The 12,953-nt window shown below is 42.2% G+C and overlaps 1 protein-coding gene across 2 annotated transcripts in view; it reads left to right on the plus strand.

Moving 5' to 3' along the window:
• cpne9 (copine family member IX) overlaps positions 1–12,953 on the plus strand; it is a 672,011-nt gene that overhangs the window by 417,262 nt on the left and 241,796 nt on the right. For both annotated transcript variants that reach the window (XR_005635832.1, XM_039771535.1), the window contains exon 8: positions 5,284–5,347. Coding sequence is in view for 1 of the 2 variants with exons in the window: in XM_039771535.1 (XP_039627469.1) it covers positions 5,284–5,347 (64 nt within the window). In the remaining variant the exon portion in view is untranslated. The remainder of the gene's footprint in view (positions 1–5,283; positions 5,348–12,953) is intronic.

Raw genomic sequence — 12,953 nt, forward strand, 5'->3', positions numbered from 1 at the left:
AAAATGCAAGGGATATGAAGGGTCTCTGAGCTAGTACTTGAAGAGAGAAAAGATTCTAACCAAGGTGTGTCCACTTCAGCAGGGAAGTACTGGGCAGTGCAGTGAAGGGTGTTGGGGACTTGCAAGTGGGGAGAAAGACATGAAGGGAAAGAGTGTAGGGCTTTCAGGAGAATGGCATGTGAGGAGATGTTCAGGGTCCAAGCTGCAAAAGAGGGCTTAGTGTGGGGGGAGGTTTGGTACAAAAGTTTAGGAATAGAACAGTAAAACCCTCGTTCAGTTAGAGAAATAGAGAGGGAGAGCTTAGACATCAGATCCCTTCCTAACAGATTAACAGGGCAGAGCTGATTTAACAAAAACCTGTGCAGCAAAGTGGAACCCCCGGAATGAAGCTGAACCCGAAGAGGTTGAGACACTGGCAAAACATGTGGTTGGCCAGAAGCGGTAAGAACAGTCACTTTATCGTTCGAGGCAGGGACTGCCGTCAGCGAAAGGGTGGAACGTGTAGCTCCAGTATCAACAAGAAAAGCAGTTTCAGTGCCATTCACCAGCAAAGTCAATAAAGGATCTGTTTCCGCATGACGAGTGAGCAAAGGCAACTGAAAAGAGTGGCTGGGGGTCCCTGCAAATTCCTAGGACCAAGAAATATCCTCAGGTGCAGATAAAGGAGGTGGGGGAGGAAACTGATATGGGCAGTTGCGGCGGAAGTGTCCCATCTCACCGCACCCATAACAGGCATAAGATGTAGGTGCTTGATCTGAGGGGAGAGGCGGCTGAGCAGATGAAGAATTTGGATTAGGAAGCAAAAATCCGCGACCTCTCCCCCGGCCTCGCCCCTGTCCTCGGAAAAATCCACGTCCTCTACATCCTCGACCCCTGCCTGAGGCGGCTCCACCTGCATAATAATTCATTTGTGCCGCGATTAACTTAGTCTGAGTGTCTGACTCTTTTTGTTTAGTCTGTCGTTCAGCATGCTCCACGTGTCTTTTAACTTCATCAAAAGTGGCATTTTCCCATCCAATACAGGATGTATTGGATATCACTTCTGAGTCCTGACACAAAAGGAGGAACTGCTGCCTTGACACGGTCATCTGAGTTGTCTAAGCCAGAATGGTTTGTCATCAAGTCCTGAATGCGGTGTGCCCATTCATCTACCGTCTCATCTTTCTTTTGTTTGGCAGCTGAAATAAGGGACCAGTCAGTGCCCTTTTTATATTTTGCAGCTATTGCAGTTTTCACATGTTCCCATTGGGCAAGGAAAGGACCCTCATTATTTTGTCCACGAGGCAATGCCTCATTCCACTGCCACTGTACTCCATTATGCTGCCCATGATTAACAGTAGCCCAAGTAGTGCCCAACTTTCTGCATAGCACCTGGGTCCACTCGGCTGCACTGGGTTTGTACATATTATCTAGCTCCTGCACCTGCTCCACAAACTTCAACCCACCAATTACTTTAGGATCAGGCAATTCGGACACTACATCTTTCAGCTCTTGAATATCCCAGTTACGATGTATCATTACAGTAGTGGGGTTATCAATTCCTGGGGGCAGAGTGGGATCGTGTCGTGGGTTAGGGACCTCGATTAAGGGGCATGAAAATGTGGGTGCTAAAGGTTCAGGGGACCTAAATGGGGTAAGGTTTTCAGGGGACTTATCTCTAAGGGTCTTACTTCTAGTACGTTGTGAAATGGAAGGCTTTTTATGTGCGTTTGAAGAGCCTCTCATAGCCCCTAACAAGTGGCCATCAGTCTCACCATCAGGATCCGTAAGTGCGGAGGGGTCGCACTGATATTGTTCATCAAAGAAATCATCAGTAGCTGGGGCATCTGTAATCACAGGAAACATTGGGGCAAGGATTGAATGTGGCGGTGGAAGGGGTTGTGGGGAAAGTGTTGGGGAAGAGAGCATGGGATATAAAGGGTCTTTTTTATCACTCCTCTTCCTCCTTCCTTCAGACTGGGGTCCCCATCAGCCTGCACTTTCTGTAAAGCTATAAGCAGCTCTTCTTTTTCCTTTCTATTCTTAAGTTCAGCAACTAAAAGCTCATTCCGTTTCTGTGCCGCTTCCAACGTACGGTCTTTAATAACCAGTTCCCATCTGTCATACATATCCATCCGATACGGACCTCCATTGCAACAACCCTGTGTATTTCTGCACAGTATTTTTCTAATCTCCTGTATCTCACTAATATCCCCGGTTCCCTCCACTGGCCATCTACCTGCACTGTCCTTATTCCACTTTCTACATGCCTTTTTAAAATTTAATCCTGTCCTCTTTTCAATGAGCCTTCGAGGGGACCTGCCTTTTGATCCCGATGGCGCACCAGGAGCCCGGCAATCCTCCGAAAACAACCCTTCTAACGTTAGGTTACTCTTGGGGGACTGTTTGACTGGCTTGCTATTTGTTTTTCCCATAGTGAGCGGCAGGACATCAGCAGAAAATGACTCAGCCCTCGATAAACCCAGTTCCACCCGCCGTCCGCTCCTATTCCCGGATTACAGCTTCAGGTGACTTCGTGTCCGTTTATTCGCATCAGCAGAATCCTACATCAATACGCCCCGTGGAGTCCGGGATATGGAGGTTTTTACCCCGATCCCTTCATCAGACGGTTTGTATGCATCAATCTGCCAGGGTATTGTCTCCGTCACCTTTGCAACCCATTGAAACAAGAGTATGACCAGACAGCAGATGAAAAACTCGACCTCCCGTTTATTTAGACACACATTCTCTAAATACGCCCTTTCACCCCCGTTCCTCAAATATATAGAAGCATGCCACTAGCCTCTTTCTAATCCACTTCACAGGGATGACCAGCTAACATTCACACTGTGCCGTTTTCCGTAGGGTCCCAAGTCACCCTCCGTGAGTCCTTAGAACCCTCCTATGGGTCTGATACAGTATGCTCTCTTATCCTTTATTTTGCATATGCTTTTATTATTTTTCATTCTATATTCATATTACTTTTAGCACACCAGTCAAACTCAACTAACAGGAATCCCCCGATATACTCACCGCGAGTCCGTCCACCTGCCTGGAAATGCCCGTCAAGTCGTGCCTCGTATCGGCTAGGAGGAGGTCAGGGTCTCCCCACGCAGGAAATGCCCAAGGCAGGCCAATCCTACTAGTACCGACGCTGGACCCGACCTGGCCGGAATCGGCTCCACCACGGTCCTCTGGACGATCCTGCACAAGGAGCCGTCTGCCGTCTCCTGCCCCACGTTGGGCGCCAAAACTGTGGACGAAGTTTTCAGACCAGACAGCAGGTGAAACAATACAGCAGCTTTATTATTTATTATTCAGATTCACAGTGAGAAAAGTTTTAGAAAAGCAGACAATCAATACATGAAAGTGTCAGGGCTCCTCTGAACCCCGGCTGTTGGGTGGGGTCCTGTTTTATACCCCTAGAATACGTGATTTAATATCAATATAAAATGTAACAGTCAACACTTTTATTATACACAATCCTTGAGCCCCTTCTTAAACTTTATTTCTTGGCTCCTTGTGTTATGGCTTTCAGATGTAAGCTAAGGAACAATGTGATAAGGAAGGCTCATGTGTGGAATGCATAGACCTTGAGGTCTCTGCACAAATATTATTCTGTTTGCTGAAACAAAGCAGGCTTCTACAAGCTGACTGCTTAGACATGAATTAGTACAAGGGAACGAAGAGAACATTCGTCTTCCACAGCGGATATGCAACTCTAATGCAAATTTCAGTCCTAGCTGTGTTGAATATCTTTTATACGATGGTACATAGGAAGTGCCAGAGGAGAAGCCGGTGGTAGTTTTTGATCAAATCCCGCACCACTTCATTTTGGCCCAGTGGTCAGCTGGTGGCCTAACTTGTAGTTGTCGTTTTAAACGTCGCAAAATTTAGAGCTGTTCCAACGGAAACGTGGTTCTTTTACTCGACCCGTTTGATGTGTTTTTCGGCTATACAATCTACAACTCCGACGACGAGGCTATAATAAAATGGATTTTGATATTATATTAGATTATAAAAATATGTAATCTCTGTGTTACTAGAATAGTAAATAATTTTTCCGTAACAATTCGGATAGCGCGTGTTCAACACTATAAATGCAGCTTTGTTTACTTAACTGTTTCAATTCGTGTCTGTTGCTCCAAAATTTGACTGAACACCCAGAATGAACTATAAACAAATGTCGGAATGCGCAGGGTCCTGCTAGTCCGAGTCACAAAATGCGCTATATCTGCGGCGCACCCCTGCCACCTTGATCACGGCTGATAACACACACACGGTCACTTTAGGTGATGGCAACTGCGATCTGACGGGATTTTGGCCCACATTTTCTACTGCACCTTCACGGTCCACGCGGTGAGGGGTCTTGGCGGTTGGATCTTTTAAGGAGAAGCGCCGTTGCCTCGACAGTATTACCCCTCCGTGTTTCTGTTTTCGGGCGTGTTCCGTATTCTTGGTAAGCATATTAGTATTCGGTATATTAAGGCTCGGTCGTCTCAATACGTTAAATACAATTTAAATCGGGAATTGCATAGGAACCCGCTCAGGGATAAGCGGCAATGAAAACGACTTGACATAAATAAACAATGCGAATCTATGTTTTTTTTTTCTTTCATTTAAAGGCAGGCTTTTGTCACCCTTGTTTTGCCAAGCTCACTGGCGTGATTTGACCATAATTAAACAGGCACACAACCTCGGACAGCTAATGGCTTCTCAATTTAATCAGTCGTTTTAGTCAAATTATTTCCTTCTTTCAGATAACGGCGGTCCATTATAGGCTGATCAGCCCCCGAAACAGACCAGTGGGGTTTCCTGGACCTTCGTAAATTGACTTGCTGACGGAACTGGGAAGCATTATTCGGCTGGATGCTTCTCACCAAAATGTTGAGGTCATTCGATTTTAACTGTCTTTGGTGCCATTCTAAGTATAAGTATATCTATCTATGCATCTATCTATCTATAATGCTTGCCATCTATTGTTTTTTTTTTTTACTTTGCAATTCAAATGAAGTCTGTAAATTAAAACACAGAACCCATAAGGCAGCCAGGATTACTACAGCAATCCAGCTTTTCACACCTTGTCATCTTTGCCTTAACAAGGTGTGAAAATGTTGCCCTCCGTCTGCAAGGTTAGAAGAGGTAGCTTGTAATTGCTTCTGCAGCTTGGAGCGCTGGCTGCAGGCCTAAATCTGTCATCTTCCCTGGGTGATGGCGAGCGACTAGCGAGGGAGTGTATTCTGTATGTGTCGTGATGAATGGCTGGGTCTCTCCGCTTCTAATTCCTAACTTTATTTTTTCCAGGGGGATTCCAGGGAAGAAATGCGGGACCATTATCTTATCTGCAGAGGAGCTGAGCAACTGTCGGGTCAGTATAAGCTTTATGAGAACTTCATTCTCCACTTGCTGATTGTTCTCAGTGTGGCTAACTTCTGATACTGTAAATATTCATCTATACTTTTAATTCGGCCTACTACACAACTCAACTTGCTGTGTGTTCTGAAGTGGATTAAGTCAATTGGAGAGTTATAGTTGTGCTTGAAAGTTTGGGAACCCTATAGAATCTATATATATAATTCACTAAGGGCACGCAAGACAGTGAGTGCAAGCAAGACAGAGCCAAGCCCGCCAACTCACAGAGCCTCGCCGCCAACCCTAACTAAGGGCAAGCCAGACAGAGAGCGCATGCAAGACAGAAAGCCACGCCCGCCAACTCACAGAGCCACACCCACCAACTCTAAGACCATGGGATACGCATGACAGAGCCCCGCCCACCATCTCTAATCCTGCTTCCGTGTCCACCATCGCTCTCGATCAAACAGCAATAATTAGCAAACAAACAAAGATAACTGCCAGTAACAGTGCAAAATTCACAATTGGTATGCCAGTTTTAAAAGATAAGTTTTGAGGGTAGTTTTAAAATGTCTTATTAAATTGACCTGATGTATATGAGAGAGAAGAGAATTCCCGAGTTGAGGAGCACTGCGAGAGATGCTCGAGCTCCCATAGCACGGAGTTTGATGTGTGGTACAGAAAGTAGAGCTGCAGATGAGAATCAGAGTGAGCGAGACGAGTGTCAGTCGGTAGGAGATCAGCAAGTCTGTGGAGAGCTTTAAATGTTAAGAGCGGTATTTAGTATTGTATTCTGTAGTTAACAGGGAGCCAGTGAAGTTGAAAGAGAGTAGGTGTAATATGTTCAGTGGATTTAGAACAGCAGGTTATTATCCTGGCAGCAGAATTTTGAATAAATTGTAATCGATGGATACATTTTTGTGGGATGACAGATAGAATAGCATTACAGTAATCTATACATGTGGTGACTTGGGTATTAACCAATACTTTAGTACTGTGCTGCGTAAGAACAGGACGAAGTCTAGAAATGTTTCGGAGATGGAAGAATGCAGTCTGAGAAATGTTACTTATACGGGAGGAATTACTTAATAATAATGGTTATTATTATTAATAATTGCCATTATTAGTGTAAAAATGGATATAAATAATTGCATGTAAACGATTCACCAAAATCTGTTGTATGTAAACGATACTGTTTAAAACGTTATTGTTTTTTCATCAGAAAACCCGTTTTCCACGTCTACCTGTATTAGTTTAAATGGCACTTTTACCACTCGCAATAATGCGGACGCGCTGACTTATCATGTCGACTGGGCAACACAGTGAATGCGGTGTCTATCTATATATGTCTAAGTTTTCCGTAGCCTGCTACAGGAAGGTACTCTCTCGACCATTGGCATTGGTTTCGCTCCTTGCTATTTTTGTTATACTGCAACGGTGGTTTCCTAAGCCTTTGTTATACTGAATTCCTTTCTCACCGTTTTCCGTTCCTATTCTTACACCGCTGTATGCTATGGTGGGCTTTGGCTAGTTTTCTATATTTCTGCATAAATATGACCTAAAACATCATCAGATTTTCACTCAAGTCCTGAAAGTAGATAAAGATAAACCAGTTAAACAAATGAGACAAAAATATTATACTTGGTCATTTATTTATTGAGGAAAATGATCGAATATTCCATATTTGTGAGTGGCAAAAGTATGTGAACCTCTAGGATTAGCAGTTAGTTTGAAGGTGAAATTAGAGTCAGATGTATTCATTCAATGGGATGACAATCAGGTGTGAGTGGGCACCCTGTGTTATTTAAAGAACAGGTTCTATCAAAGTCTGCTCTTCACAACACATGTTTGTGGAAGTGTATCATGGCACAAACAAAGGAGATTTCTGAGGACCTCAGAAAAAGAGTTGTTGATGCTCATCAGGCTTGAAGAGGCTACAAAACCATCTCTAAAGAGTTTGGACTCCACCAATCCACAGTCAGACAGACTGTGTACAAATGGAGGAAATTCAAGACCATTGTTACCCTTCCCAGGAGTGGTCGACCAACAAAGATCACTCCAAGAGCAAGGCGTGTAATAGTTGGCGAGGTCACAAAGGATCCCAGGGTAACTTCTAAGCAACTGAAGGCCTCTCTCACATCGTCTAATGTTCATGTTCATGAGTCCACCATCAGGAGAACACTGAACAACAATGGTGTGCATGGCAGGGTTGCAAGGAGAAAGCCACTGCTCTCCAAAAAAAACATTGCTGCTCGGTATGCAGTTTGTTAAAGATCACATGGACAAACCAGAAGGCTATTGGAAGAATGTTTTGTGGACGGATGAGACTAAAATAAAACTTTTTGGTTTAAATGAAAAGCGTTATGTTTGGAGAAAGGAAAACACTGCATTCCAGCATAAGAACCTTAATCATCTGTGAAACATGCTAGTGGTAGTTTCATGGTTTGGGTCTGTTTTGCTGCATCTGGGCCAGGACGGCTTGCTTTCACTGATGGAACATTGAATTCTGAATTATATCAGAGAATTCTATAGGAAAATGTCAGGACATCTGTCCATGAACTGAATCTCAAGAGAAGGTGGGTCATACAGCAAGTTAACGACCCTAAGCACACAAGTTGTTCTACCAAAGAATGGTTAAAGAAGAATAAAGTTAATGTTTTGGAATGGCCAATTCAAAGTCCTAACCTTAATTCAATCAAAATGTTGTGGAAGGACCTGAAGCGAGCAGTTAACCCACCAACATCCCAGAGTTGAAGCTGTTCTGTACGGAGGAATGGGATAAAATTCCTCCAAGCTGGTGTGCAGAATGATCAAAAGTTACCAGAAACGTTTAGTTGCAGTTATTGCTGCAAAGTGTGGTCACACCAGATACTGAAAGCAAAGGTTCACATATTTTTGCCACTCACAAATATGTAATATTCGATCATTTTCCTCAATAAATAAATGACCAAGTATAATATTTTTGTCTCATTTGTTTAACTGGTTTCTCTTTTTCTACTTTTAGGACTTGAGTGAAAATCTGATGATGTTTTAGGTCATCTTTATGCAGAAATATAGAAAATTCTAAAGGGTTCACAAACTTTCAAGCACAACTGTATGCTGTGTTTATATTCAAATGTTTATGGACAATAAACTATAAGGATGCTCATTCAATTGTTTCCCTTTACTCTCTGGATGAGCCTCAGTGATTGATCTGCCGATGCAAAAATCATTCAAAAAAGTTTATAGACTGTTGTCATAGGCCATTATCTTAGAAGTTATCTTCTATAAAAACAACTGCCAAACGTGTTATTTGTATTATTATTACTAGTAGTAGCTATTTTTCCCCACAGAAATCAGACATATCATTTCATCTTGGTGATCATCTTTACAAACGTGTTTTTTGTGATTCATAAACATTTTTAAATCAATTACTTAATGCAGTCATTATGATGATTATTACCATTTTGCATAGTTAATTAGGCAAAAAAAAACAAAGTAAACTTGTGAAATTGTCAGATAATACTAAAAATGGAGGGACAGCAGATACTGAGGAGGCAGCAAAAACATTTAAAGCTTCAGAACTGGGCAAAAATTTGGAAAATAACAAAGTAACAAAGATAGTCAAGAGAAATGAAAGGTTTGGGGCAGCCACCCACATAATATGCCCTGGCTATAAGTGGGTTAATTTTTTTGAATTGTGTTTAGGTTGATATCCAAAACACAACTGACTTTAGTTTTAGAACATAGCAGCTTTAAAGACCCTGAACCAGAAGTGACGTCAGCCAGCGCGCCAGAACAGGAAGTGACACCTTCCGGACCTCAAGTGATGTCATTCATTGCACCCCAGAACTGGAAGTGAGGTCTTCAGGACCAGAAGTGACGTCATCATTAATCCCAGTGGAATTTCCCGTGAATAGTCTGCAGAGGACGGAGAGAGAAAGTTAGTTCAGCTCGCCACCCCCTGGTCTGGTGTAGGACTAGTATTATTTAGGCCCTCTAGCTGCCTCCCAATTGCACATGTCTGACAATGTTTAATGTAGAAAAGTTCTGCATGTGAACAACTGGAACGTCAATTCTAAATGCAAGGTTGGAGATGTTGTCCTACAGGAAGCAACCTCTGAACAGGATTTAGGGAGTTATGCTGACACAGCTTTTTTCATCATCTAAGCAATGTGCAAAAGAGATTAAAAAGGCAAAAAAAAGGTTAGGTTTTTTTATCATTGAAATTTGAACATAATCGAGGAATGTTATGCTTAAACTATATAATGCACTAGTGAGACCACATCTGCAGTCGTGTGTGCAGTTCTTCTCACAGTGGTACAAGAAAGACACAGCAGCACTTAAAGCTGAGCAGAGGAGAACAACCAGGAGCATCCGAGGACTTCAGGACATGACAAACTGTGAGAGACTTGCAGAAGTAAACCTGTGCAGTCTCGAGCAGAGGAGTTGATGTGGGGACCTGATCCAAGTCTTCAAAACTTTCAAAGGAATCGATAAAGCAGATCCAGCAGAATTCTTTCAACTAAGCAGTAAATCACATACTTGTGAACCCCTGGGGAGGAAATGAAGGGGAAGGTGTATGTAGGACTGAAGCTAGGGAGCGTTGTGGGAATCTGCAACAAACTACTGAGCCATGGAGATGAAGACAGCCTTCAAGAAGAGTCTGTATGAGATACTGGCACAGCTTAGCTATTAGCTAACTGAACGAGTTTGATGGACGGAATGGCTTCTTTCGTTTGTCAAATTTGTTATGTTCTAACGAAAATTGAATTTTACTACATTTTAAACATTTAACAATAATAATAAATGTCAATTAAATAGAATAAGTCAGTGACAAATAATAAATAACAATATGCACACAAAAAATAGTTTCTCTGACTAAAGATTAAAATGTCACTGCGATGACACACAAAAACTGAGTAACAGGGCTAAATGCAGCTGCATATTCTAAACACATTCATTCTGTGCAGTTGAGTGCTGTCTCTTCTTCTTTCTTGTTACAAATACATGTCATGTATAATAAGTGCATCTCTGACATTTTAATGGGTGTTTTGGGAGCAATGTTAAGGTGAAACAATGAACTAATGTTGCAGCAGGATTTTGTTCAAAAAAATACGCAGTACTGTACACTCCCAATGTCTTTGCAAAATGATGAAGGTCCAAGTCTTTAGAGTCTTGGTCCTTCCTGTCTTGCTATATGGTTGCGAGACATGGATGCTATCCAGTGACCTGAGATGAAGAATGGACTCCTTTGGTACTGTGTCTCTTCGGACAATCCTTGGGTGCTACTGGTTTGAGCGGTTGCTCACAGAGTCCTGAATGAGGCACATTACCTGCATTGTGAGGGAGTGTCAGTTACAGCACTACGGCCATATGGTGTTATTCCCCGAGGGTGATCCGCCTCACAGGATCCTCATTGCTGAGAGCCCAAGTGGCAGGACCAGGCCAAGGGGATGCCCACGTAACACCTGACTGCAGCAGATAGAGGGTCAGTCGAGATCCTGAGGTGTTTTGTCACGTGGTGGGTGCGACAACACGCTGTACCAGTGCGTGCTCCCCAACCTGACTGCTGTAAATTTGTATTTGCATGTTGTATGATAATAATTTATGAACGGCCTGCATAAATCCACATGCTATGACAAAGTTTCAGTTGAGTTACAACCTGAACACAAAGCCATGATGTTTGCCTGCAACAAAAATAAAGTTTAAAAAAAAAAGTTTGTTGATATATATGTTTTATTTTATATATAGTGTGAAATTAATAGCCTCGACACAGAGAAAAAAGGTTTGGGGCAGCCACCCGTATACTTGAAGCCTGGCCTCAAAAAGACATAATAAGTTGCACAAATGTGTACAGAGTTGAGTCGAAAACAGAACTGAATTTCCAGAGGAAGTTTTCTTGTATTTAAGGTAGGGAGGTGGAAGTGATGTCATTGAGGCAAGGAACCGGAAGTGACGTCCTCGGTGCCAGAACCAGAAGTGACGTCATCGGGGCTGATTTAGGCAGAATTTCCTGTGTCCTGTCTGCAGAGATAAAAGAGGAAGGTTTTGTGCACCCTGCCACCCCCTTTCCTGGCGTGGAATCACCTTCTTTTGGTCCATTCAGCTGCCTCCCATACGCACGTGTGTGTCAATAGATATATATTTTGTGTTTGTTTTATATATATAGTATGTTGTCATTGGGCTAACCTATTACTTCTTGCACAGACACAATCCTATAATGGGCAAGGCAGCTTTGGAAAATAAAAAAGGATTTCCAAAAAGGTTTGAAGATTGTGTACAAAGACTTCAGTTCTCTCTCGTTATTCAAAAGACATTCATGATATTTAACTGAGCAAATCACTTAGTTTGGGGGTCTGCACAATACTAAATAAATAGCCTGACTGGTTTATCAGTGCTGGAGAATCATGAGGAAACTTGGTTATCAAGTCAACGGGTATGTAATGAAAAATCGCACAAGACTATATTTAGATAATCGATATATTTAAAAAGCATATGGTATTAAATTGATTTTAAGTGGTCCGTTAAAAGACCCAAAGTAGGCAGCAAGCATTAGGTTTAAAGTACAACTGTACAAAAGCTCTAATAAATTAAATTATTAAAAATAGCCTTCTCCGTGCAGTTTTCATGGTATGAATTTTAAAAAGCATTAAGCGCAGAGTGAAAAATGATTATTAATTTATATCATATTAAAGCAGCGGCAGCAAATTTTGCAGCAGTAGCCAGTTGATACATTTTCTCTGTGTGGGAAACACTAATTATTGTTAGACAGATCGTGCGGTAGTCACAGTTCCAGAGTTCTGGGTTCGACTTCCCTTTCACTGTCTGTGATTTGGTTGCACATTATCCTATTTTTTATTTTTTTTGTATAAAGGAACAAATCAATTTAAATAAACAAACAGAAGTATTTGTAAATCATTTGCCATGTACTTGAACTACTCAGCTTGGTTGCCATCTGCCATTAAGACTGCACTGAGGACTGAATACGATATTGTTTTGGACCAGGAAATGAAGTTCAAAAATACCCTTCAAAAGGTCACAAACATGGCACCATTTTAAATACCATTATGCCTCTGATGTCTCAATCAGAACGTCTAACAGTCATGAGGTACCAATAGCAAGTCATAGAATGGCAACAACCATGAAAAAAACTGCGATGCTGAGATTCAATACAAGCTATAGTGGCCGAGATTGAAGAGAGTGTCCATACAGCAATTACTTCCAGGTACTTCGCCAGTCGCAGCGTAGTAGGAAACTGACAAAAACAAAAAGCATATGACATCTCCGCCATGCCTGAAGTTTGCTATAAGGCACTTGGGAGACTCTTAAGTCAGCTAGAAGAAGGTTCTATGGTCTGATGAGACCAAAATTGAGTTTTTTGGCCATCAGGGTAAACACCGTATTTGAACGTTGCACATGATCAGAAACACACCATCTCACACTCTGAAAGTCTTGAGTAGAGAGTAAAACGAATGTTGCAAAATAAAGGAAAATCCTGGAGGAAATCCTGATGTGGAGCGCAAGAAACCTGCACTTTGGGAGAAGATTGGTCTTCCACAAAGACAATGACCAAAGCATACTGTAAAGCCAAAGCTACACAGGAATGGCTTGAAGATCACAATGTCGATGTCCTGGAGTCA

This window comes from Polypterus senegalus, chromosome 12 (genome assembly GCF_016835505.1).
Source record: "Polypterus senegalus isolate Bchr_013 chromosome 12, ASM1683550v1, whole genome shotgun sequence".
In the NCBI taxonomy this organism is placed as follows: Eukaryota; Metazoa; Chordata; class Cladistia; order Polypteriformes; family Polypteridae; genus Polypterus; species Polypterus senegalus.